At 37.5% G+C, this 26,758-nt stretch overlaps 1 protein-coding gene and 1 long non-coding RNA gene across 14 annotated transcripts in view; one reads left to right on the top strand and one right to left on the bottom strand.

The window, feature by feature from the left end:
* Window positions 1-26,758, bottom strand: part of RNLS (renalase, FAD dependent amine oxidase) — a 295,137-nt gene that overhangs the window by 30,546 nt on the left and 237,833 nt on the right. For 8 of the 9 annotated variants that reach the window (XM_070057646.2, XM_008270153.5, XM_051823358.3 and 5 more), the window contains one exon: window positions 1,272-1,447. The exons of the other annotated variant lie outside the window; for it this stretch is intronic. In XM_070057646.2, coding sequence (XP_069913747.2) covers window positions 1,272-1,447 — 176 coding nt within the window. The remainder of the gene's footprint in view (window positions 1-1,271; window positions 1,448-26,758) is intronic. 9 annotated transcript variants of the gene reach the window in all.
* Window positions 1-26,758, top strand: part of LOC149121978 (uncharacterized) — a 412,421-nt gene that overhangs the window by 322,981 nt on the left and 62,682 nt on the right. For 4 of the 5 annotated variants that reach the window (XR_016222174.1, XR_016222171.1, XR_016222173.1 and 1 more), the window contains one exon: window positions 13,680-13,765. This is a non-coding gene — a long non-coding RNA (uncharacterized LOC149121978). Of the gene's footprint in view, window positions 1-13,679; window positions 13,766-16,434; window positions 16,572-26,758 lie in introns of those variants that run through there. The other variant, XR_016222172.1, reaches the window with a different exon arrangement.

Raw genomic sequence — 26,758 nt, 5'->3', positions numbered from 1 at the left:
TCATTTTTGTGGGTAGGACAAATCTATTTTTACAAACATCAGATTTTAAGAAATCAGTAGATCTGAAACTTACTTTCAATTTACTAGTGAATTATTTATGAGGAAGACACAATGAGAGACCTCAAACTTTTTTTCTTTTAAAGGAATTATTACAAATTGCAAAGTGACTTGTGTACTATATATAGCATCAAATTATATCAAGATTATTTCTCCATGTTCTTTTTCAAGCCAGTCTAAAACTGAGTTAAATATAATTAAAGACATTAACTATTGCGATTTTTTTCCTTGCTTTTAAGAAGAAAAAGCAAAGTCTTCTAAAGTGACCATAATGTGTTTAAGTAAACATTTCCCCCAAAAGTTCACTGTATAATTTAACTTGAGGAGATATAAGTAAACATGTAGACCCACTGCAATATTTTAGGAAGTAATTTACCATTTCCTCTGATTTTGAAAAGCCCTTTAAAACATACAAAACGTGCTGCCATTTCCTCCAACAGCGCTTCTAATGCTTCACAACTTGGAGAACGAGCAGTGTTGATAAGTCAGTCAATGAGCTCTGAAGTCTCAGGAAACGACTGCATAACTTACTGCTTCTTTTCTCTACTCAGTTGCCCCCAAACGACTTCTTAAAGAGGTCAAAAGACTGTCTCTACCAATACTCAAATGCAAAATCATTTTTTTAAAAGTATTTGCTTATTATAAATAGACTTAAGCTAGAGCTTACAGGGCGAGCAGCAGGTTTATCTAACTTTGAAAAGCACTTCAGCTTGCTGTGGTGTGCAGGTATTCATCTTTCTCTCCTGAAGAGTTCTGCTGGCGGCAGTCAAAACCAAAGTGGGAACTTAATAGAAATGAAAATTGTGGTAGCAAAATACACTTACAAAGTTAATTTGACATATTGCAGAAATTTGAGAGGATATAGTGGTTTCTATATAACCACAGTACTGATTTAGAAAAACCCCAGAGAAACGGCTGCATTTTGATATATAACCTGCCTTGCCTGCAAAGGAAACCCCAGAATTTCAGGGTGTATGTTTTGCGATGTCAGAATTTGAAGATAACGTTAGTGAAAATTGTATATATTTCTTATTGCAAGTTAGCAGGATAATTAAACCTGTAGAAGTTGCACACATGTGTTAGGCAAGCACATATTTGCTCCAACAATCACACTGTTATTTTCTCTTAATAGAAAATGACAAGGGATGAAAAATATAGTTTGGTTGATTGACTTAGAAAATTGTTGTATTCATACTAATGGGTTCCTTGATTACCTGTGAATGCGTCCATTTCTGGCATTTGGTAGCAACTGGCTGAGGCAAACCTGGCAAAATATTTTCCAGTTGCTGGATGATTAACTCCTGTACTTCTGCCATGCTGTGTTGCAAGTATGCAACTCCAAATGGGACAGTGGTGTGAACCACGATGGAAGGCCCAATTTCTGATGACTCTGTAGTGCAAGGAAATATAAAGATATATTTTAAAATGAGTAACATGAAAGCATCTCTCAGCATTTCAATCTACAGGTCAGGATTGATCACAATAATCAGGCAATAAGTGGAGGAGGGAAAGGATTCTAATCTTTAAAGCATAAATCAAGCTATTCCTGAAATTCAAAACCAAATTTCTCTGAAGAGGAAGACCGATTCAAGATGTGTTTTAATAAATTTATTTGAAAGACACACACACACACACACACACACACACACACAGCGAGAGAGGGAGAGATCCTTCATCTGTCAATTAAGGTCTGGGTCAGGCTGACGCTAGGAGGCTGAAACTTAATATGGGTTTCCTATGTGGGTGGCAGGCACCCAAATATTTGTGATATCACTGCTCTCTCCAAGGATGCACATTAGCAGGAAGCTATAATTGGAAGCAGAGCCAGGTCTAAAATCCAGGCACTCTCATGTGGGATGCAGGTATCCCAAGTGGTACCTTAACTGCACTGCCGAAAAACCCACCACCAAGATGTGTTTTAGAGAACAAATTTTTTGGCCTTGCTACAGAACTAGAAGGGTAAGAAAGGTACTTAATATGTACTGCTTTATATATAATTCAATTTATTGGTATGTTCATCTTCTTTCATCCACTAACTTGCAATCTCTTTAGGATTCATTTCTTTTATATATAGTCTGTATTCTTAAACTCAGAACAAAGTAGATATTCAATAAATACTTGTTCAGTTTATGTTAAATGAGTTGCAAAATACTTTGCTGAAATTATACAAATGCTAGAACAAAACATCTGACACTTCCAAAAAGAAATCAAACTTCTTAAAAGACTTGTCATGACCAGCATTGTGACATAGTGGGTTAGGCCTCCACCTGTGGTGTTGGCATCCCAGGTTGGGGCTGGGTTGAGTTCCAGCTGCTTCTCACTTCTGATCCAGCTCCCTGCTGATGCATCTGGGAAGGCAGTGGAGGATGGCTCTAGTGCTTGGGCCCCTGCACCCACACGAGAGACCCAGAGGAAGCTCCTGGCTCTGGCATAGCCCAGCCCCAGCCGTAGCAGCCATCTGGGGAGTGAATAAGTGGATGGAAGCCCCTTCCCAGACCTCACTCTCTGTCCTGCCCCTCCCCTGGCCATAACTATGCCTTTTAAATAAGTAATTAAAAAAAAAAAAAACAGACTTGTCCTCATAATGTTTTTTACCTTTAAGCAGTATTGGAACTTCGACTATGACCTTGTCGGAATAAGATCAAAGTCGGCGAACTCAAAAGGCTTCCATAGCCTTGGCGACTCATGACAAGAGCCTAGGGAGATTACTGACGCCATAAACAAGAGTGTCAAATTGTTAAGTCAACAACAGGAATCATTGTGTACTCACTCCTCATGTAGGATCTCTGTCCTTAATGTGTTGTTCAATGTGAATTAATGCTATAACTAGTACTCAAACAGTACTTTACATTTTTATGTTTCTGTGTGGGTGCAAACTGTTGAAATCTTTACTTAATATATACTAAATCGATCTTCTGTATATAAAGAGAATTGAAAATGAATCTTGATGTGAATGGAATGGGAGAGGGAGCGGGAGATGGGAGGGGTGCAAGTGAGAGGGAAATTATGGGGGGGGAGCCTTTGTAATCCATAAACTGTACTTTGGAAATTTATATTTACTAAATAAAAGTTAAAAAAATATAATGGGTATCTGCTTTGTATCTTTCACTCTTTAGTAGACGAGTTACAAATGGCCATCACATAACATTTGAAGTTAAAAGCAACATTGGCATTGGAAAATATAATCTTGGAAGGGATACTTCTTCTATTATTTAAATCATGTAGAAGAGAAAGTTGAGAGGAACACAATAATAGATTTGATGTTTGAAATCTAATATGAATGTTGGTGCTTCTTCTTTAAAGAAGAAAATGTTAATGTATTTAAGGCAATGATAGGTGTTGGCAAGCCCTATTCTGAAAATTCAATATCTGAGATTGTATAAGGTAATACCATGAACTTTTTGAGCTAGGTTGGCACACTTTGACACATAAAAACAAGGATTGCATGCCATAATTCACTTACTTGTTGTATGCCCACTTAACCTCTTTACATTTTAGGGTTGAGGGTGTGTGTGTGTCTGTGTTTATTAAATGAGAATAAGGTAATATCTATCACAGGTCAATGGTGTATGGTATAGAATAAATAACATTGCATATGAAATGCTCAGTATAGTTTCTGACAAAAAGTAGTTGCTTTATAAGTGTAAGCTATGAGAATGAAAACAATAAACCATATACAAAAGAAAATTTCCCGAGATTTTGCCAAACTTATAGGTGAGTTATTTTTTAATAAAAGTATTTCATGTCTCCATCATGCTCAGCTCAAGGAACCATGGATTATCAATTTTACAGCAGAATGCAAAGGAAGAGAGTCTCTAAATGCTCTAAACTTTCAACGTACAGTGATGCTTCCGAACACTTTCATATGTGTGAGGTGAGGGTGTCTGAATGCAAGCTGCAGTAAAGGCAATGGTGAGCCAGAGGTTTACTGTTTTCCTCCTCACAGTGTCTGGACAACTTGAAAGAGGAAACACATGGGCCATCTCTCTGTGCATTCAGTGTTTCACCTGTCAGTGAAGACATTCTAAATAGTACGCCCTGGGTCCTTCCCTCTGTGTGCTATATTAAGCTCTTTCAGGGAATACCACCACAGTAAGAAAGCTGTTGCATATTGACTCAAGGAGTGTTATTTATTGTATCAGTTGATAAATTCAGGAAGTTGTGTTCACAGAAAGGGGTGTCAATGCCATTGCTCTTCCAAGTGGTACCAAATCTTCCCAGAGATCGAGAAAACTACCTGGTCAGCATTCTGAAGCAGGAAAAACTGGGGCTCTGAGTTGACTTATCTATGCCAGACATTCAAAGGAACATGAATGCTAGCTGTGTGATGAGAATTCAGAGGTTGCATTGACCCAGCCCTTTGTTCTAGGGGGAACTCGTAAAGTCCCTAAGACCAGTGATGGTGTGATGCCAAGTTTCTTCTGTTTACATTTGCCATCCTCTCCAAGGAGAGCTGTAAAAAATGAAATTTAAGACCCTTCTTGTGTAACAATGGAAGAGCAACCTGGCTACTTGTTTTTGTTGGACTTGGACAATATCTTTTTTTTTTTTTTTTTGAGAATTTAAATTAAAACTTGAATAGCTACAATCTAAAACAAGGAGTTTAGAGGAAAGCTCCCCTAGTCCCACATTACAAGGTATTTTTAGTAGCTAAAGTCTAAAAGTACAAAGAGCCAACCAGAGTTTAAACTTGACCAAGGTTTAGAAATAGTGCATTATAAAAAGCCACAAATATGTTAATAGGATTCAGAGCACAAATTTAGTATAATCATTATTCCTTGGCCACTGAGGAGCTAATGATGCTATCTTTTCCTTTTCTTTATTCAGTTTAACAAGCATAGCACTTTGCTTTTGGCATTTTAAATGTAAGTTCATAGTGAGTTGACAAGTATTTCTGTACTTTTAGAGATCAATTGCTATAGAGCCAGAAGATAAGTATTTGAACCCCTGCATGCTAATAGCACCATGTTCTTGGGACAACTTAATCTCTCAAGCTTCACTTTGTTCTATCAATTAAAAGGGAGTAATGCTATTTACCATATATGGTTGTCACAAGGATTAAATGAGTTAAGCCACATAAAAGTCTGTCTTTAAATATAAAGTGCTGTATAATTGTAAGCCATTTCTAGGTGATAGTCTTGTTTTGACCTCTGTGCTGTGGTTAAGAACAGTTTTAGGAAGGGATAACACAGCTGACTTCTCAAAGCGTTAAGATGGATTATTATATGAACACCCCAGTAACAATGGCAGACTATTCCTGGGTATAGACACAGCAGGTATTTATTTACTCTTTAGCTTTTATTTGAAAGGCAGAGAGATGGAGAGACAAAAAATAAAAATACTTTCCATCTGCTGGTTCACTTCTCAAATGATCGCAACAGCCAGGACCCAGCCAGGCCTAAGCCAGGATCCTGGAACTCAGTTCAGGTCTCCCACATAGGTGACATGCATTCAAGTACTTGAACCATCATCTGCTGTCCACCAGGATGTGCAGTAGCAGGAAGCAGGGACTTGAAGGCAGGTGCTTTGATATGGGATGTGGGCATCCTAAGTGGCATCTTAATTGCTGCACCAAATGTCTGCCTCGGTTGTTTTTGTTTAATTGTGGTAAAGTACTCATACAGTTTACCATTTTAAATGATTTTAAGTGTACAATTTATTCACATTGTTCTATAATCATAACCAACATCTATCTCCAGAACTTTTTTTACTTTCCACATGGAAATGCCGTGTCCATTAAGTTAATTAGGATCTTGCCACTCCCCAAATGCCTGCAACAGCTAGGGCTGGGCCAGGCTGAAGCTAAGAACTCAGAAGTAAATCTAGGTCTCTCATTTGGGTGGCAGGGACCTAAGTTCTTAATCCATCATCTGCTACCTTCCCAGGGCATCAGAAGAAAGTTGGATTGGAAGCAGACCTGAACTTGAACCAGGCACTACCATATGGGATGTGGGCATCCCAAATGGGTGTCCTAACTGATGGGCCTTTCCTGTTTCTTTGTAAAATTTTTTAAAACTTACTTTTTTTTATTAAATTTTTATTCTTTATTCCCATTTCTCCCCTCTTCTAGTTTGGAAGTTACATAGTTTGTTTATATTTTTAGGGAATGTATATATTTAAGTATTTATATTAAATATAAAGTGAAAATTTAGTCAATATCTTTATCCTTTTCCTGAATATCAGAACCTGAAGGTGTTAAATTATTTTATTTTTCATATAATGTTCTATTTGGTTCCTTTTAAAATCTGCATGATCAATTCTGACAGTCTCTCCCTAGTCATACTATCAGTACTCTTTTATTTAAACGTCTACAATATGATTATTTTATATTGTATGATTATTCTAAAATCTGCGACTTTATAAGATTGATTCTGTTTTTGTTGCTTTAGTTGACTATTGCTCATGCTGGCATGTTTCACTGTGTGTTTGGTAGTATATATACGTAGGTAGATATTGATAAAATATAAATTGATATTTTCATATTGTGAGCTCATGTTCCTAGGAACTTTATCCAAGAAATTCCTTGAGGCCTGAGCTTCAAGAGTGTTCCATTGGAGATTTGCTTTTGTTTCTGCCAGATGCCTTGGGGCAATGTTGCCCATGACCACTTTAACTAGATTTATACAACATGCTGGCAAAATGAATTCTGGCACCAAAACTGCCTAAGGGTAGATTTGTGGTTTGGCATCTCAAGGGAGACATTTTATTTCTTTTGTTTTTTTCCACTCCACTTGGAGACAGGCAAGCAATCCCATTGTCGTCCTCTGCCAGAGAGGATACGTGAGATACAGAGAAGATCTTTAAGGCCAGAAAAGTGTACAAGCCAAGCTAATAAACTTTTAAATCTTGAAATGAAGAATTTTAAAAAATAAAATTTGACAAAATTGATCCAACTGAAAAGAAAATTGGCATAAACCAAAAGCACATAAAAGAAATTGAAAACATAGTCAACACATCAATTTTTAAAAAACCATTTCAGGACTTATTTACTTTATTTGTAGTTTCTTTCAAATTGTCAGGCCATTATAATGTCACTTGGAGACATGCATGTCACACTTAAAGATATAAAAATACCTGTACCAAACTATAAACCTTTCTTCCATATGAATAAAATGGTTCCAAACTTCATTTATTTAAAAAATTCATCAATTATCATTTAGATTTTCTAACAATCTACTATATCAATAAATAAAACATGATTTTAATATACTTTAATATTTAAAAGACATCCACTAAAATTAGTATCATTTCATGGAAAAAGAGACAATATAAAAAGAGATGATTTCCTGAAAATGAGACAATATCTTCCTTAAGATTTAGTTTATATCATTTTTACAATGAAATAACAGGTTTTTACAGTAAAATCAGTAATAAACTAAGTTTCTTGTTAACACTAAGATATATAGCACTGCTCTGGTACGATAAGATAAAAATGGAAAAATATTTATAATTATTAAAAAGGAAAATATTAAAAAGAAACGATATAACATAATGAACAGATTAAAATTTGAATTTAAAATAACAATATTGATAATAAGAAAAATAGTTATTAATTCTACAAGAATCTTTGGAACTTTACAAAATGACACTAAAGGAAAAATACAATAATAAAAATGTTTCTGAAAAAAATTTATTTTGAGATATTAAGTTTTTGAAAAGAAATAAATGAGTGAGACGTGCTTTGCATATATATAACTGCATTATAAAACTGCAGCCATCAAAATATCCTGGTATAGTCTATAAATCAGAACAGTTACCTTTGAGGGAAAAAAAAAATCCTAAACCATGGCAAGTATTTAGTTAAAGATAACATAAATTTAACAAAGCACTGGGGAAAGAGTGTTTTTAATCTTTTGCATTAAAATTGGGCATATCAGAAAAACTACACATTCTATGTTTTAAAAAATATTTATCTATTTGAGAGGTAGACTTGAGAGAGAGAGAGAGAGAGACAGACAGACAGACAGAAAGGTCCTCTATGTGCTGGTTCATTCCCCATATGTCCACAATGACCAGAGCTGGGCTGATCCGAAGCCAGGAGCCAGGAGCTTCCTATGCGGGTGCATAGACCCAGGGACCATCCTCCACTGCTCTTCAGGCCATAGCAGAAAGCTGGATCAGTAGAGGAGCAGCCAGACATGAACTGGTGCCCATACAGAATGCTGGTGCTGCAGGGAGAGGCTTAGCCCACTATGCCACAGCACTGGCCCCTACACAGTCTATTAAGCCACATTTCTTACCGTTTTTCTTTTCCTGCTTCCATAACCACACAAAGAAGGTGCATTCTTAGGTAATACAGCATCTCTTCCCCCAGACTTGCTCCTAGAACTTTACACTAAAGGCTCAAACTCACTGGGACACCCTATTCATATTAAAATACATCAGAGCTTTTCCATCTGATAAGTTTTGTTTTTGGCATCCTCATTTAAGGGCCGGATGTTGGGATCTCCACAGGTCAGCTCTAATTCCACCTCTGACAGGGAAGTAGAAGACTGAAGCAGTTTAAAGAGTGGCATACGTTATAGTTGTAGATCAAGAGCAACAGGAAATGGATGAAAACATTTCTTCAATCACTGATTGAATCAAATGAATATGTAGGTGTCTAGAGAAGTGTTTGTTGCCATGAAACCCAATTGGGGCCTTTGATTTTATATTTTAGTGGGGGAGATGAAACATGCAAAGTTAGACAGCAATTATCCACTAAATGGTATAGTGGTGTGGTATGCACAATGAAGTTTAGAAAACAGATGCATGTGAGTAAAACTGGATGAGAAGCTAAGGACCTCACAGTTTGCGGGGGGTGGGGGTGGGGGTGGGGGTGGGGGGGCGTGATAGTTCTGCTTCCTCCTGGCAGTGGTAAGTTTCCCTCTCTTCATTCATATGGAACTGGCACAACTAGCCTTGCCCACCAGTCATGAAAGAACTTGTTATAGTTTAGCACTTTTAAATGGCTCTGGGACTAAGTAGCAAATGTGTTGGAGGGCAAGTCAACCAACTAGTAAACTGAGTAACAAATTTAACTCTCCCGAGATGATGAGAGTGGGAAAGGGAAGGGATTCTAAGGCAGAAATATAACATTCTCTGTCTCTCTGTGTGTCTCTGTGTGTGTCTGTTCTCTCTCTGTCTCTGTCTCTCTCTCTGTCTGTCTCTCTCTCTCTCTCTCTCCTTTCTAGCAATGCCAAGCCAAACAAACACAGAGCACTGTGCCATTTGGCAATCCACCTCCTTGGCAGCATGTCTGCTGTGCTGGTTGTCTACCACCCACCCAGAATGAGGAACTGCGCCTCACTATTTAGAATCAAGACCTAGGAACACCTGCAGGTTTTATTTGCTTTTAAAAAGATCACAAACCTAGTTCAAGAATAAAAGTTACAAAGCCAGAATTAAATCATGATAGCCCTACTTACTGCATGTCTCAGGTAACTGCACAACTTTATCTACTGCAAGGACTTTTCTAGGAAGTATTTATATTCATTCAACACAGTTTTATGGTCTTTACTGAAGAGTAAAGTTCTGCCAGTGTGTAGTTCTGAAATGATGGCACAGGTCAGGCACAGAAAAATTATGGTTTTACACTCTTACCCTTTACTTGCTTCATTTTTATCCTAGTATCATTGATGAGAAAGTTCTGCTTTATTTCCCCCCATATTACTTCCCTGCAGGTAGGGAGCTATCTTAATTGATAAAAGAAGTTGCTTTAAATATCCATTTAAAATCTTGAAGATGTTTAAATGAAAAGCCTCATCTGAGAGACTTAAAGATGGCAGTATCTAACGAAGTGATAGTATTATTGTATGTTAATTAAAAATAAAACTAAAAAAAGTGATAGGAGAAAACAGTTGGTCTGGAAAAGATTCAGAAAGATAAATGAATGGCTTAATTGTATTTCTGTCAGCCATTTGGGCACCAAAATTACCAGATAGCCTTTATTTTCCTATTTAAGGGTAAAACATCTTACTACAAAGGAGGATATGATGAGGTAAAATGACTATTTGTTTATTTAAAGGCAGAGAGCCAGAAACAGCCCTTCCACTGATTGACTGCTCACAGCCCTGAAACAGCCAGGGCTGGGCCAAGCTGAAGCCAGGAGCCAGGAATGAAATCTGGGTCTGCCGTATTACAGGGACCCGATTACTTGAACTGTCATCTGTTACCTGCAGGATGTGCATTAGCAGGAAGCTGGAACTGGGAGCAGACCCAGACTTGAACCTAGGCACTCCAGTATGGCATGCAGCATCTTAAAACTGCTACACTCAATGCATACTCTGGTACTCTTTTAAATAATAAGAAGTATAAGTCAATTTAACAGTGTTATTTCCCCTTTTTGGTGAAGGTTGTATCTGAAAACTTTTCCTAGAAAACTGATGTGCCATGTGAGGGTTACAGAAAGTTCTGGCAGATTATCCCCCTCCAACTCACTCACTCTCTCTCTCTCTGCCAGAAACAAGACATGTTTCATGTACCATGAACAATTCAGGTCCTTTTCTCTACCCTGATTGCAGTTTCCAAGGGACCTCAGTTGAGCGTCAGGTGTTGAGTCAGATTCTATCTCCCTACTCCCTGTCTGTATGGCTTTAGGCTGGTTACCATGCTTGTTATTCCCTAAATCAGTGTTTCTTACAGGATGTGCATGGCATTACTAGTTAAAACTACATAAAACAACAAAATTCTTTGGATAAATATATTTCTGACATGCATGTTTTAAACACATTAAATTCTTATAGACTTTAATGTGATTATGTACTGTGTATCTCTTTATAAAGGGAAAATACTATGAAATTTTTAGTGCTTTTAAACTACTTTTAATTATCAAACTATAAGAAAGTTAGGGAAGCACCATTAAAGGGGATAAACTGAAAAACCATTTTCTTGGCCCTAGATCTTCTACTCTCCTGGGGTAATGATTTTCAGTAGTTTTCTAGCTATCTTCCCAGAAATGTTCTACACATGCTTTGACTGAATCGTTCTTTTGTGCATTTCAGATGCTCTAGCTGAGCTGTTTATAGATGTGGGCCCAAAGTTTTTTTTTTTTTTTTAAAGATTGATTTATTTATGTATTTGAAAGACAGAAAGAGGAGAGGGGGAGAGAGAGGGAGGGAAGCAGAGAGAGAAAGAGAAAGAGAGATCTTCCATCTGGTGGCTAATTCCCTAAATTGCCACAGTAGTCAGGACTGTGCCAGGCCAAATCCAGGAGCCTGGAACTCAGTTCTGCCCCCATATAGGTAGCAGGAGTGGACCACCATGGGTAGCTAGGCCATCATCTGCTGCCTTCCCAGGCACACCAGCAAGAACATAGATCACAAGTGGAGCAGCTGGCACTTGAACCAGCACTCCAATATGGGATGTTGGCTTGGGAGCTTCAGCTTAACCTGTTGCACTACAGTGCCAGCCATACCACTTGTTTTATATTCCTCACTAATAGGGAGTTAAGACCTACCCCATTGGATATAATAATTCATCAGGCAAAAACATACTTACTAAAACTAGCAAGCAAATGGATCATAGCGGTAATGCAGATTGAATTTATTCAAAATAGTTTCATCCTGGGCTTGGAGTTGTAAGAGAGGTTGCTCAGTGATCTGTTCCTGTGAACCAAACTTCACTGTGGGTTGATTTTTAACAATAAATACAAAGTATCTTGAAAATGTCAGTTCTTGACATAGTTAGGATGATTGTTAGTGTTTTTTTCTCTAAGTTTCAGAAATGCTATTTTACATTTGTAATGCTTACCCAGGGTCTAGCAAATGGAAAGCAATTGATGTTCGTGGAATAGATGAATAGACGAATGAAGGGACAGTTCTGTTCTCAGCACCTAAGGGGCACGAGTAGATAAAGCTTTCTCCTATCTGTTGAATACACAGGATGGGACCAAAAGCACTGGGCAAAGCAATGGCCCGTTGAGAATATGACAGCAGTGAATGCTCACAGCTGAACAGTTAAAGCTCTGGTTCCATATGTCACCATAAGAAACTTCTCCATCATTGGGTTAGAAATACTAGCATTTTAAAAACCAACATACCTATTAGTTTCTTTACTTCTTGTGGTCTTTTTTGACTTGTTTACTAATTGATCTGTGGATGTATGCATTTGCTATTTTAAATAAAGACTAGGAAGGGAAGTTTTAAAATGAATACACATGTGTATCTGTAATCCTTGTTATCCCAGGCTACATATGTTTGGATTTCTTATGTTTAACAAGACACACAGATATCCTCTAAACAACTGCATATAAGATAACCATTTTAATAGTCATTTAGTTAAATATAAACAAGTGTGTAAAACCCCACACGATGAATTGAAAATGAGAATTCCCCGAAAGTTCATACTTGCAATTTCAGAAAATGTTTTCCCATAGCTTCAGCATAAGTAAATGTATACAAATTTAGGAAATAATCTTCCAGTAAACAATGGAAAATTGTTCACAGAAGAGCATGTTTTGCTGTCTCCAGCCAGCTGAGAAAGTAAATGATAACATTCACTGGTAATCTTGACTACCTGAATAATAAACAAGATGTTGTCAATTTCCACGGTACTTGAGAGTACCAAACAAACTGAGGCTGTGGAAAGGGGTCAGGAAGGTGGTAACAGGGGCTGCACTGGGATCCTGGGGATAATTTCCTATCTATGACAAGAGAATCCCCAAGCTCCAAGAATAAAGTAGATATATGAGCAAGGTATTGAGCCAAATATTCAAAATAGTTAAGACTTCATAGTAGATGGGGTGATCAATGGAGGTGATAAAATTACATAGGGATGGGGACTGGCACTGAGGCACAGGGGGTAAAGCCACCACCTGCAGTGCCAGCATCCCATGTGGGTGCCGGTTTGAGTCCCTGCTGCTCCACTTCCAATCAGCTCTCTACTATGGCCTGGGAAAGCAGTAGAGGATGGCCTAAGTCCTTGGGCCTCTGCACCCATGTGGGAGACCCAGAAGAAGCTCCTGGCTTCCGATCTGCACAGCTCTGGCCATTGCAGCCAGCTGGGGAGTGAACCAGTGATAAAGGGCCTCTCTCTCTCTCTCTACCTCTCCTTCTCTGTGTAACTCTTTCAAATAAATAAATCTTTAAAAAAATTACATAGGGATGAGGGATGACAGGCAGGGCTGGGCCTGGGAATACAGGGGGATGATTATTAGTTTTAGGGATAAAAATGCATATTACCCCCAAAACTCATTGTAATATTTCCTTTCCACTAGATTGGCTTTGAGCCTCATGAAGGGGCTTCAGACAGTTCCCAAGTGAAGGTCGTCTGTCTGATAATTTACTGAAGAAATGCAAGAAACCTATTACCCTTTAGAGAGAGGGCACAGTGTCCTGTATTTAAATATTTACCTCAAGGCTAGTTAGGAGAATCAAATGAGAAAATGTTTATATGATGGATATTGCCTTCTTAGCACCCACTGATTCTACTATCAGTATCCAAATTTTGTTTGAGAAATCACTTCACCTCAACTTTCAGCCTGGGTGAGAGTAGCTTAGGTACTAGTTAATTCATCCCTCCTGGCACCTGTGATTGGTTCTTTCATGGGAACTTAATTGAAGTTGTGACAATCAGGTCAATAGGATCTAATTCCAGGATTAGTGTCAAACCTCTAAGGAAATGGGCTGTTTTCTTTTGTTTAGGTTTGACACAGAAACACTTGGGAGAACTTGATGTCATCAAGAATAAATCCAACCCAACAGAATATAAGGCAACACATGGACAGAAGGTAAGTGTTTGTAATGTTGACAAAGTATATGCAGAATTGCATATAGCTTACTCCTGGGGACACACACACGGGGGGGGGGGGGAGAGAGAGAGAGAGAGAGAGAGAGAGAGAGAATGAATGAATGAATGAATGAATCTCTTCCATTTGCTGGTTTACTCTTCAAATGGCCCCATCAGCCACAATAGATCTAGGCCAGGCACAAGCCAGGAGCCATCTGGGTCTCCTACGTGGGGTCCAGGGACTTGGACCATCTTCAGCTGCTTTTCCGGGCACATAAGCAGAGAGCTGGATCTGAAGTGGAGCAGCCGGGACTCAAACTAGCACCCATCTGGGATGCTGGCGTCACGGGCAATGGTTTAACCCACTGCACCACAATGCCGGCTCCTACTGCTGATTTGTCAAAAACAATACCAGTAAATCCAACTCCCCTTGCTTTTATGCAGAAGCTGCCTGAATTGAGTTTTATGTCACTTAACAATCTAAAGTATCCTAAATGTATGAAACCTCTAGTACTGTGTCTGACTTATGTAAGCTTCCCTTAAAATAATCCATTTTCTTTTCTTTTTTCTCCTTTTCCTCTTCCTCTTTTTATTTGCCCTAAGTCTTATTTTACATATCTAATATATTTATAATAAAAGATTAGATATTATTTAGGAAGCATGACCAAATAATTATGAGAAAAACTCTTCTTCTGGATCTCAGTTTTCTTCATTCTGAAGTAAATGGGTTATTCTCTTAAGATCTATTTAATTTTTTATGAATCTATAAAATGGAGGTCCACTTGGCAGCAATGATTTCAGAAGGAAAGTTCATCATTTCTTTAATGACTCTATACATTCTTGGTAGATATTCTTGCTCCCCAGAAAGGAGACAAAACTAAGGATATACAGAACTGATATAATGGAAACATTTCTTTTCGTTTGAACTTTCTCAACCCTTGAGCTTGCCCTAGATTTTTGATCTTAACCTCTATCACACTTTTGAAGTTAAATACAATAAGCTGTTTTGTAAGATAGTGAGAAAAAAAACCTATATTATTTAAGAAAGACTTGGCCTGGTTTTAGCTCTGCTACAACCTAGAATATTTTTTTTAAGATTTATTTATTTGAAATTGTTACAGAGAAAGAGAGGGAGAGACATAAAGAGTGAGACCAAAGTCAGGAGCTTCTTCCAGGTCTCCCATGAGGATGTCAGGGGCCCAAACACTTGGGTCATTTTCTGCTGCTTTTTGCAAGCCATTAACAGGGAGCTGTTCCAAAGTGGAAAATCTGGGACACAAACTGGCACTCACATGGGGTTCCAGTGTTGCTGGCAGTGGCTTTACCTGCTACACAACACTAGTCTCCCTAGAATAGTCCTTGACATGCCATAGATACTCTCTCCATGGACTGAAATGGATAAATGATTCATAAATGTCACAACTCTGTGGAAAGTCACATCAATCAATATTTAAATTAGTATACCAAGGATTGTAGACACTTATTTTTAAAAGATATATTAAGTTGGATTCAAGTTTATCCCTAATGCAATATTATTCTCTCTTATATGTACTTTCATGTATATGGTCCTGAGAAAATGCTAGGCTTTTGAGATCCATAATGGCTTGAGTTATTCCCCTGAATTGTGCTGTTGGTATGAGTATCACCAGTCATCAGAGGGACATTAGGAAGACTAGATTTCAAAGTTCCTTCTATTTCCAGAATTCTCAACAGTTGAGCTGGTTATAGAATGGAGTTTGTGGTAGAGGCATGCACTGAGTATTTGACTAACACAAATCTGCAAAAGGAGTAAGGGGAGCAAGTGGAATTTAAAGTAACACGTTTACTGTTATAATCATCACGAGCGAATGCATTTCAAAAGTCACTGTTGTTTTCATTATACGAATGACAGTATAGGTTGGGGAGAAATATGAAAGAAAAGAGTGTAGTTTCCAGTCTCAATGTGTTGCAAGGTAGGTGGTGGGGCAAGAAATGTTTACCTGGGGAATTTTTAAATTAAGGTCTCCAGAGTAGAGACTTTTACTTTTATCAAAAAGCATGATTTATAGACAAACACAGCTCAGGCTCAAGTCACGGTTTTACTTAATTTCTCTTAGTTTCCTCATGTATAAAATGGGGATAATAACAGCTCAGAGGGTTGTCAAGAAGATTAGATGCAATAAAACATGTAAAGTACTTAGCATAGTGCCTGGCTTACAGTGACTGGCTTAATAAAGATGATAGATATGGAATTTAAAAGATTGAGTACTGCTGTTGCTGGTTTTAAATTTCATTTCTTTTTTACTGTTCAAATTCCTGACATAAGCTCTCCTAAATTCAACTGACATAGTATATAAATATATATAGAAATAAATTCTAACGGGACAAAAATACTTATTTATAATTCAAGACATACTTAGTGCACATACAAGTGAATACATACGTATATAACAGTACAGCAGGAAGATCATGCGAGGCAGATCTATTCATTCCCTGACATCTATATACTCTTTATGCAAATGAGAGAGCACAAGACTCATAAATATTCCTATATTATATAGCACCTTAGGTAACATTTTCTCCCTTTCTCCTTCCATTTTTGGGACTTGAGATTGCTTTGATTATTCATGTAATATCTCATTACTGAATAGGAAATTCTGATTATTTTCAAATAATTTTTGACTTTTACAGAGGAAGCAATTTCTTGAAGTTTCCCATTGTGGTCAACCAAGGAGGGGAGATTTCTAGATTCCATAGCAGAGATAAATCCTCATGGGTACACAGTATCCCTGTTCCAGGTACCTCCTGAAGTTCTGCCCCAGGGAAATTTTCCACTTGGCCAAGATCTCATATTGGAGTCCATCCCTCTCTCTCAATCCTCAGGCTTCTGCCATTCTGTGTAAATGCAGAAAGTGTATCTGGGTTTGCAAAGCCAATCTTCTTACCAGAGAAATACTTTCAGGCAAGCTTTACATAAATAAGGAGGATAAACCTCAGGAAACTAATTTCAAATTAGAATATGGTTTCCACTCTCTTTGATGGAACAGATAAGGATTAAAAATTGATAACTGTCTCTCTAAATATTTTTATATTTGTATAAGTATGAATCAAGGATTGCTAAAGGCCCAAGTAGGGTAGGCCAACTAAAAAAAAAATATCTTATTGAGATACCAGTACTTCAACTTCACATATATCCCGCTGCATGGAATTTAATATATACGTATATCCTCAAAAATTTCATGGAAAAAAATGACGGAAGGAATCAGAAATCAGAACATCAATACCATTAAAATTTTTCTTATTAGGAATTCTAACTTTTCATCATTATGAAGGATTATTTTAATATTCATTTTTGACTATAAGCAGTAAAAGAAATAGCATGTTGACTGTCTTATTCACCTCAACACTGAGGACAATGCCTTGCCCCTAGCTACAGTGAAATAAATATTCATTGAATATATGACTTGTAATTAACTTATATAGTCATAAATAATTTGGAGGGCAAAGGTAACTTACAAATATTATTTTCTTATAAAGATCATTTCCCTTTAGTCAATTTTTGGATTCTCATCCTTCAGTTTTAAAAAGAAATGTACCCTATGATTCTTTAAAAATGACAAAAGTTTATAAAGTATCTGAGTATAGACAAATCTTGCTTGTGACATGAAATTTTTAGAATGAGGCACTAACATAGATGAGGTAAATTAAAATTGAAAAAAGTTCTAAAAATTATTTAAATATATGACTTATAATGAACCTATCTATAGGGTTTACAGTACTTTCACATAGCCAGTTTGGATTAATACTAGGAGATACATTTGGATTGTCTTTTATATTCTGTGGCAGAGACAGCCCATAGTCACCAGATAGTCCATAGGCTCCCTGAGAATTCCCAGTGCACTTGGCAGTGAAGTTGGAGCCAGGTAACTCATTTGGGTCGGTGGACTATGAGGGGAAGTGAAGGGAAGTGAAGCCTGTCACATCTAGGCCAATGCTTTTACAGCTATTGTGCCTCCTCCATTTCTTTCTTACATCCATGGTGACCTTTGGGGGCTCATGTTCCAGATGGCAGAGCTACAAGATGAAGCAGAGCTGCCTACCTTGCATCCGACTTTGTTTAAGCTTCAGTGTGTTGACCACCAGTGTTTTTATAGCATTAAGAATTGGGGGAATGCCTATTAATCATGCTGACTACACATATCCCTTGTTTCAAGTACAACCGGGTCTTCAAATAGTTTATGGAAAATGTGTATTATGAAAACATAAACAAGAATAGTGTCTGCAAATACTAGCTGATAGAATAAAAAAGGGAGAGAACGATCCAACATGGGAAGTGAGATACACAGCAGACCCATAGAATGGCAGATGTCCTAAACAGCACTCTGGCCTCAGAATCAGCCCTAAAGGCATTCCAATCTGGCTGAAAAGCCCATGAGAGTATTTCAGGCATGGAAAGCCAAGACACTCTGGGGGAAAAAAAAAAAAAAACAACCTAAATGAAAGATCTCCGCAAGTGAGATCCCAGTGGAAAGAATGGGTCATCAAAAAAGGAGGTACCTTTCTCTGAAGGGAGGAGAGAACTTCCACTTTGACCATGGCCTTGTCTAAATATGATCAGAGTCGGTGAACTCAGGGGGCTTCCATAGCCTTGGCAGCTCATGACAAGAGCCTAGGGTGATTACTGATGCCATAAACAAGAGTGTCAATTTGTAAAGTCAACAACAGGAGTCACTGTGCACTTACTCCTCATGTAGGATCTTTGGCCTTAGTGTGCTGTACATAGAGATTTAATGCTATAACTAGTACTCAAACAGTATTTTTCACTTTATGTTTCTGTGTGGGAGCAAACTGTTGAAATCTTTACTTAATGTATGCTAAATCGATCTTCTGTATATAAAGAGAATCGAAAATGAATCTTGATGTGAATGGAAGGGGAGAGGGAGTGGGAAAGGGGAGGATTGCGGGTGGGAGGGACGTTATGGGGGGAAGCCATTGTAATCTATAAGCTGTACTTCGGAAATTTATATTCATTAAATAAAAGTTAAGAAAAAAAGGAAACTTTCTATAGATTTCAAAAACTGTTTTGCATGAAAATGAACATCTTTTCTATTTTCTACTTTTTTTTTAATAGAACATTAAAAATAGTATACCTGGGGAATAAATGGACTGAAAGGAAAGGACCTCATATTTCAAATCTGAGATCACCAAATTGTTATCTTTTGTTTTTTTCTGATGTTTTGCTCAGATCTCATTAATTATTCATTTAACAAACATTTCATTGAGAACTTACTATATATTAAGTAATGTGCCAAGTGCTGGAGACATAACAATGAGCAAAATAACTTGAATTTATCTGTTCATAGACCACACAGTATGAAGATGAAACACATTCAAGAAATGATCATGTAAAGCATTGTATAGTTACTGTAAGTTAAAATCTAGAGTACCATACGAGTACATTAGGAAAATCAAATTAAATTGGGAATTTAGGAAGGGATATTATAGAAGTAACATTTAAACTGAGACAGTCCAGACTGAAAGAACAAAAAGGAGAAAGGTTTTGAGGTGAGAAGACTGGTAGATAAGAAAGGTGTGACTGGACAACCACATAAGCTAAGAATGACAAGCTAGTAAGATAAGTGTGTGTGAAATCAGGATTTGGCGAATTTGGGTCAAATCTGGCTTTCTTCTTGTTTGTATAAGTAGTTTTATTGGAATATAGGCAGGGCCATTTCTTTTTTTTTTTTTTTTTTAAGATTTTTATTTATTTATTTGAGAGGTAGAATTACAGACCGTGAGAGGGAGAGACAGAGGGGACAGTCTTCACTCCTCACATGACTGATACACAGCCGATCTGAAGCCAGACGCAAGGAGCTTCTTCCAGGTCTCCCACGAAAGTGCAGGGGCCTAAGGACTTGGGCCATCTTCCGCTGCTTTTCCAGGTCATAGCAGAGAGCTGGATCAGAAACAGAGCAGCTGGGACTTGAACCAACACACATATGGATGCCTGAGTTGTAGGCCGAGGATTAACCTGCACCACAGCGCCGGCCCCAGGCCATTTCTTTACATAATGTCTACAATTTGTGTTACCTCAGTAGATCTGAGTAGTTGCAACAAAGACTGTATGGCTTACAAAGTCTGAAGTTAAAGTATTTACTATTTGGCCTTTATAGAAGAACGTTTCTGACTGCTATAAAAGATCATTCACTACCTGGAGGTCATGATGAGGATTTGAGATTTAATCTTCTGTGCATTAAAATGGCTTTGATCTAGGAGACTGGTGACTCTGTTTTCAGAAACAGGGAAGACTCGAGGAGGAACAATTTCAAAATTGTGAAAGTAGATAATGAAGGGCCAGTGCTGCATATTTTGAGCTTAAAATACATAACTTTTTTTTTTAAACACACTCTCAGGTATATTTTGAATTGTACTTTCTGTTTTGGGCTGAAATAATCTTTCTTCTATTTTCATTCAGTGATGCCTTTAAAAATTCCATAGATTCTTACTATTTAAAGAAAAGGTAACATGTAGTGGGACTGAATATACTCCAGGATCTGGGAGACATTTTTTTTTCTTTGACTAAGACTTCCCATATTTTATGAAAACATTGATTTATCCTGGGACACAAGGAAATTTTCAGACTGTTGGCAGCTTTTATTTGCACCGCCAAAAGGAAAAAATGGAAAGGCCCTTTAACTGGGCCTTACCCAGGTACCTGAGCGGAGGATTTGTCGTAAATTGTGTTTGGTTTTCCACTGGAGTTCTCCTTCAACAGTATATAAAGAATCCTTGGTTTTCTATGATGATGATTCATTAAAATGCTCTGCTTTCCTAATTTTCACTAGCAATGTGTAGCTACCCCTTATTATTTTTGCCTATTGAACATCATGCCTTATACGTGCTTTTGTGTGCTAAGCAGTATTATGATTGGACTATTTTCCTACGTTGGGCAAGGTTCTCCCCTTGAGCCAGCACACTGGTTTGGCTCTAAAGATAACACTTTATTGCTATAGTTGTATGATTGGGTTCAGCTTTAGATTTACAGCTATTAAAAAGAATTCTGTAAATGGATTAAACATATCTCTGGGCTGGAGGCTTTGCCCTAAAGTTTTGCTTTAGTTCATTTGGTTTATTAAAACAGTCTTTGCCTTGACATTATAAAACATAGAATGCAAAAAAACCGAGACTAATTGATGGTGAAGTTTTTATTTATGATATAGAGTCAAAATATTCTTGTCCCACTTGTAGAGGAACTCCACTGGTTTATTGTGGACATTATTATCTCTTTTCCTAAGAAGATAAATGGAATTACTCTTCCTGTTATATTTTGATAGTCTCTTCTTACCCTAATATTATATCTGGGTATTTTGGCAAAAGTTCTTAAATGAAAGGGACTGTAATTTTTATGATACTATTAACTAGTCCTAGAAACCACTATTATGAATATCCTGGAGAAGGGAAAATAGGTATTTTATTTTATTTTATTATTTTTTTTTGACAGGCAGAGTGGACAGTGAGAGAGAGAGAGAGACAGAGAGAAAGGTCTTCCTTTGCTGTTGGTTCACCCTCCAATGGCTGGCACACCGCGCTGATCCAATGGCAGGAGCCAGGTACCTATCCTGGTCTCCCATGGGATGCAGGGCCCAAGCACTTGGGCCATCCTCCGCTGCACTCCCTGGCCACAGCAGAGAGCTGGCCTGGAAGAGGGGCAACCGGGACAGAATCCGGCGCCCTGACCGGGACTAGAACCCGTTGTGCTGGCGCCGCAAGGCGGAGGATTAGCCTAGTGAGCCGCGGTGCCGGCCCGGTATTTTATTTTTAATAAAGAGCAGATTAGGGTTATGTGAGCATAATGTTATAAGATGTCTTTCCTGACTCTATTAAATAATGTAAGGATACATAACAACAACAACTTACTAGGTATATTTAAAATAGAAATCTGTTTCAGTGAGGACAAGTATATTTTAAATTCAGTGATGCTTCATTCTAATAAACATGAATTTGGAATATTTTATACTGAAGAAGTCCCCTGGCCCCACAGATCAGTTATAAATATTAATGGGATTTCAATAGATTATTTTCAGATTCCAGTGTTTAATATTCATTCATAATATGCAGGGAATTCAATGTCCTGTACTATACCTGTGGATTCTTATTGTATAAGTGAGCACATATGTGAAGTCTAAGTGTAACGATCATTAAAAAAAAAGGACCTACATATGACTTAGAGAATGCATCAAAGCTTTCTTGGGTCAATTAAGAAACTCACTGGTAATAAACCAAAGCACTCCTTAGACTGACTTGGTATAATAATGTCATAGTTGGGGAAAAAAGATGGATCAGTGATGCTGGACGGAGTTAAAAATGCTAATTGATACAAAGTATTTATGAAATGCAAAAAAGTGATTTCCTGTGGTGAGATTCTTCAGTCAGACTTTGAAACCAGCTCTCTTGAATTAGCCTCAGCCCTTTGATTTGCTGATGACTTACTTCACAGCATATTACTCTTCTAAAATATTCTGTATGTTTTTTGAAAAATTTTTAACAAAAGTGATTTGAGATTTCATAAAAACAAAGAACTGCATCTAATAATAGTTTTTGATCTTAACACCTTATTCAGGTAATGAAATATTCTTTAGCTACCCCAATGTTGTAAGTAATATTATTTATAGCAAAAGAAAATATCTAACTAAACCTGCACTGTTGTCATTTTCCCTCTGTCTTCTTTTTCTCAAAATGCAGAAAATGTATATAACTGATAGACTGAAACCAAAACATAATCTTTATGTGACAACAATTACAAAGAAAGCAGTCACTTACTAGGTACCTATTGTTTGCCAGGCATAATTCTAGACGTTTTGGAAAAGTATCTCATTCAATTCTTAAAAAATTTATGGAAGACATATACTATAGTACAGGTAAGTAAAACTTAAATAGATTAAGAAACTTACTCATGGTAATAGAGCTAGTAGTTGAATCCCATGAATCACATAAAAAATTCTGGTTACCATTTTTAATGTACAAAGACAGCAATATTATATGGTTCAACCTAATTCTTAGTTTTGAGTTATAATTTGCAACTAGGTCTGTGTGATTCCAAAACATATTGTACTATGCTGAATAATAATATTAGTTTCTTTTGACCACCCATGATAACAAAAACCAAGTCATGAATTATGCAATAAAGAATTCATCACTCACCAAGCTTGGGTTAATATAAACTCATTCATGGCAAAATTCTCTTATAAGATATCATTTAATTTTAACATTCTGACATAAAAAAATAGGTAAGTGCTAAACTGCAGCAGAGAAATAGCACATTTGTAGGGTTTATCACATACTTCCTAAGTTAAATATCTCAGCTGCAGCACAGTTGTTCTTTAACTGAGTATTGAAAAGAAATACCTTTCTCAAAGAGAACAGCAGGATTCTTTGAAGTGTAACCTTGGAAATCAAGGTCTGTGTTACAGGAAATCATTGAAAGCAGATGTATATTCTCCAGAGATCTTAGTGAAATTGTTACTGAGAATACTTGTACCTCAGATGAGGGCTTGATAAAACTTCCAGGTCTTACTGGCAATACTATTTAGTCAAATTTTTCTAACACTGTAGACATGGTGCAGAGCATCCAAAAAGAGGCTTGTGGTCATTTTAATTACCCCAGTCTTACATATGCTCCTCAGTGGCTTCAATTAAATAGAGAGCTATTCATGAGTTATGATCTAAAGGGTAGTGGTAACAGATACCTGATTTTTCTTAGATATAAACAATTTGCTGACTAGCTATTACTTCTCCTTGTCTGATAAGTGGGTGACTGCTGCTGAAGTGTTAAATCGCAATATTACTTCAGGCCCAAGGAAGGGCATTTCAGAGTTCCATAAAGGATGACTGGCTCAGCAAATATTTATTGAGAACCAAATGTTCATTTCTACTATACCATGATGTTAGCGTTGATATCTTATTTTCCATCTTGATCAAGTTCAGAGGGATCATTGGGTTTATAGCTGCATGATGGATAGCAGCATGTATTCTCACTAAAGGAGACAACTTCTAATTTTGGAGAAAGCAGCAGGCTCTGCAGTCAGGCATATCAATTCTTTTAGACTATGAGACATTTAGATTGATCTGAGAAAGAATTCTTGACAGTGAGGAAAGTGGTGAATTATTTTCTGAGGCATCTCTAGGCAAAGGAAAGATTGCCAACTCTTGGGGATAGTGTTGTCATGGTCCTGGATGAAATGGACCACAGTGAAGACTTGTCAAGTTCTTATCCAGCTCAAGTCTTGACCATTTCTCAGGACCCGAGGCTCAAAAGCTGTCTGAGCTTGACGCAGTTTTACAATACTTTTTCTCAACTTGCAAAGGTTTTGAGATGCCTCTAGAATGATGAAAACCAGGCACTTGTCTGGGAAGCAGAGCAGTGCACATTATTTTGAGCCCTGGCTTACAACCCAGAGTGTTGACAGCTTCCCTTTAGACCACAGTAAGGACTTAACTTCAAGATCTATCGAAACAGCTCAGTCCCACAGAGAAGGCCTTTTTCCAATTTCCATCTCTCTCAACAGACTGACATGGTTGCAGATATTATGGAAGCAGCAAGCTGAACTCTCTATATCTGAGGTCCAGAGGATGAGGAGTCTTAATTTGGAATAATGTTCTCAAATAGTTCTAAATTTCTGCAAATGAATCTAAAGAAACCATAAAGCTCCTATCTGATTTCATTTTACATATTCCAAAATGTGCCTGGACTATCTTAATTTTCAGCCCTCCTACCCCAATAAAAAGCAACCGTGGAGAATAAGGGTACCAAAACATAGTCAGAGAGAAGTAACAGTATTACTGTTCCACAGTACAAGGGGATGACTAGAGTTCACAATAATGCATTATATGTTTTATAAAGAACAGGAGAGAAGTTGGTAGGCAAGGGACACAAAGACAAGAGAATAAAGTAGAAAGGCTGGCTGCCTCGTTTGATCAGTTAGCAGTGTGCATGTGTTGAAATATTGCACTGTGCCCCATAAAAATGAAAAAATATTACATGTTAAAAACTTTTTTAAATAAAATACTTGTAAATTTAAAAAAATATAGGTACAGATATCTGGCACAGCAGTTTACTGGTTGGGATGCCTGCATTAGAGTGCCCGATTGGAGTCCCAGCTACTCTGCTTCAGGTCCAGCTTCCTACTAATGTTCATCCTGGGAGGAAGTAGATAGTGGCTCAAGTACTTAGGTCCCTGCCACCCAGAAGGAGTTCTGGGTTCCTGGCTGTTGCAGACATTTGAGGAGTGAACCAGGGGATTGAAGGTCTCTGGCTCTCTGGCTCTCTATTCTTTCAAATAAAATTGTTGGGGGGGACCCATAAATGTTTAAAAGCAACCACTGATACAAATCAGTTGCTCAAAAAAGAACTATGGTGAGGTTGTAGGGAGTTAAAGAAGGGTCTCAAAGTAAACTATGCGATCACCAGTTTAAAAATTCACATAGTAACCCCTTAGGTCAAGGCAGAGCCTTTCAGCATAGTTTTCTTCCTCTTCTTTCCCATTCTTGGCTCTTGCTTCTCTCCAGTGCTTCAGGATGTGTCAGTTTTTTTCCTCCCACACCAAAACTGGTATCTAATCTTTCTTGGTGTTGGGCAGACAAAAGGACTATCTTGTTAAAAAGGGCTATAACGCTAAGTAGCAGAAATTAGCTGGTACTACATTTAATACAGCTATTTCTTCATTAGAGCTCCTATTACTTAACCTTTGCTATTTGCCCTCACTGCTTCACACTGGCCATCCTCACCCTCCTCACAGAGCCAGCAGACCATGGGGTTTCTCCTGGCTGATTCCTTTCTAAATTGGCAACATGGATGCTGGCCTCTGTCAGTGTTTTCTGTTCTCTTCATGACCTGTAAATCTCAGGTCTGTCCATTTTTTTCATCATAAACAGTTGTCTGATTTCATTCTTCTCTTGTCCCCCATAAGTAGAAATGACTTCAGTCACTAGCACGTCTGGCTCTTCTATTCTAGACTAATTCATGGATAACCTGAAGGTCTTTTGTAAATTTCAGCCTAACCAGTGACAAGTTTAGGCCAGTACCACAAGTGAAGATACTAGTACCATTGTCAGAGGGCAGGGCAGGTGGAACACAAAGGTGAAATGATGGCACTAAAAGGGATTTAGGGTATTTAAAGTTTAAGCTTCTCTTCTCAGTGTGGATGTTGTAAAACTCTATAACTTGGAATTGTTTATAGCCATAGAAATGCCATGCAGCTGTAGACTCCAGACTTTTCTTCTTACTTTTGCTCACTGCTTCTGGGACAGTTCATGACTTACTGACATTTATCAAATTTTTGGCATCCCCAGAAGAGAAAAAATAATAGGCCATACTACAGTTTCTGATTTATTCATTGTTAAATGTTCTATAGCTACCATCTTTCATTTCTTCCTCTAAAAAAGATTATTCGGTGCATGTTAGTGTTCTCATAAAGGTTCATGGTATTGTCACAAGGCAATATGCCCCTTCCAATTTTGATCACTGGTGTGACATTCTATATGCATAGATCAGTGTGTCCCTTTACAGTCAGGAGAACTCTTAATGGCCTGCAGAATCACCAGCTCAAGAGCGCCTCATGTATCTACTCATATTTCCTTTAGAATTTCTCATTTGAACAGACTTTTATGAAAGTACATGTCATGAGAGTAGGACCTACAGAATCCTAAGTTCTGAGCACAATGCTTGGCACTTAAAAGACATTTAAAAAGTTTGTGGAAAATGGAGTTGAATTTTGAAATCCACGCATACTGGTATTATACACATTAATTAAATAGAGTAAACTCAGAATGAAAAGCATTAATCAAGTATTTGGGAATTCAGTTATGCTGAAATAAAATTTTATAGGGCGTATATACATAGTACCCAAAAAGGCTTCAAAAAATAATGGAAAATTCACATTATTTTTCCCAAGAGCTTTTTAATTTATTTTAGAGGTAGAAAGACAGAGTGGAGAGGTGGAGAGAGAGGTGGAGGGGA

This window comes from Oryctolagus cuniculus, chromosome 15 (assembly GCF_051225735.1).
Source record: "Oryctolagus cuniculus isolate XC-2025 breed Fujian yellow rabbit chromosome 15, ASM5122573v1, whole genome shotgun sequence".
NCBI classification, from domain to species: domain Eukaryota; kingdom Metazoa; phylum Chordata; class Mammalia; order Lagomorpha; family Leporidae; genus Oryctolagus; species Oryctolagus cuniculus.
Note: the sequence above shows the minus strand (reverse complement) of the source record. Positions and strands in the feature narration are given on the sequence as shown.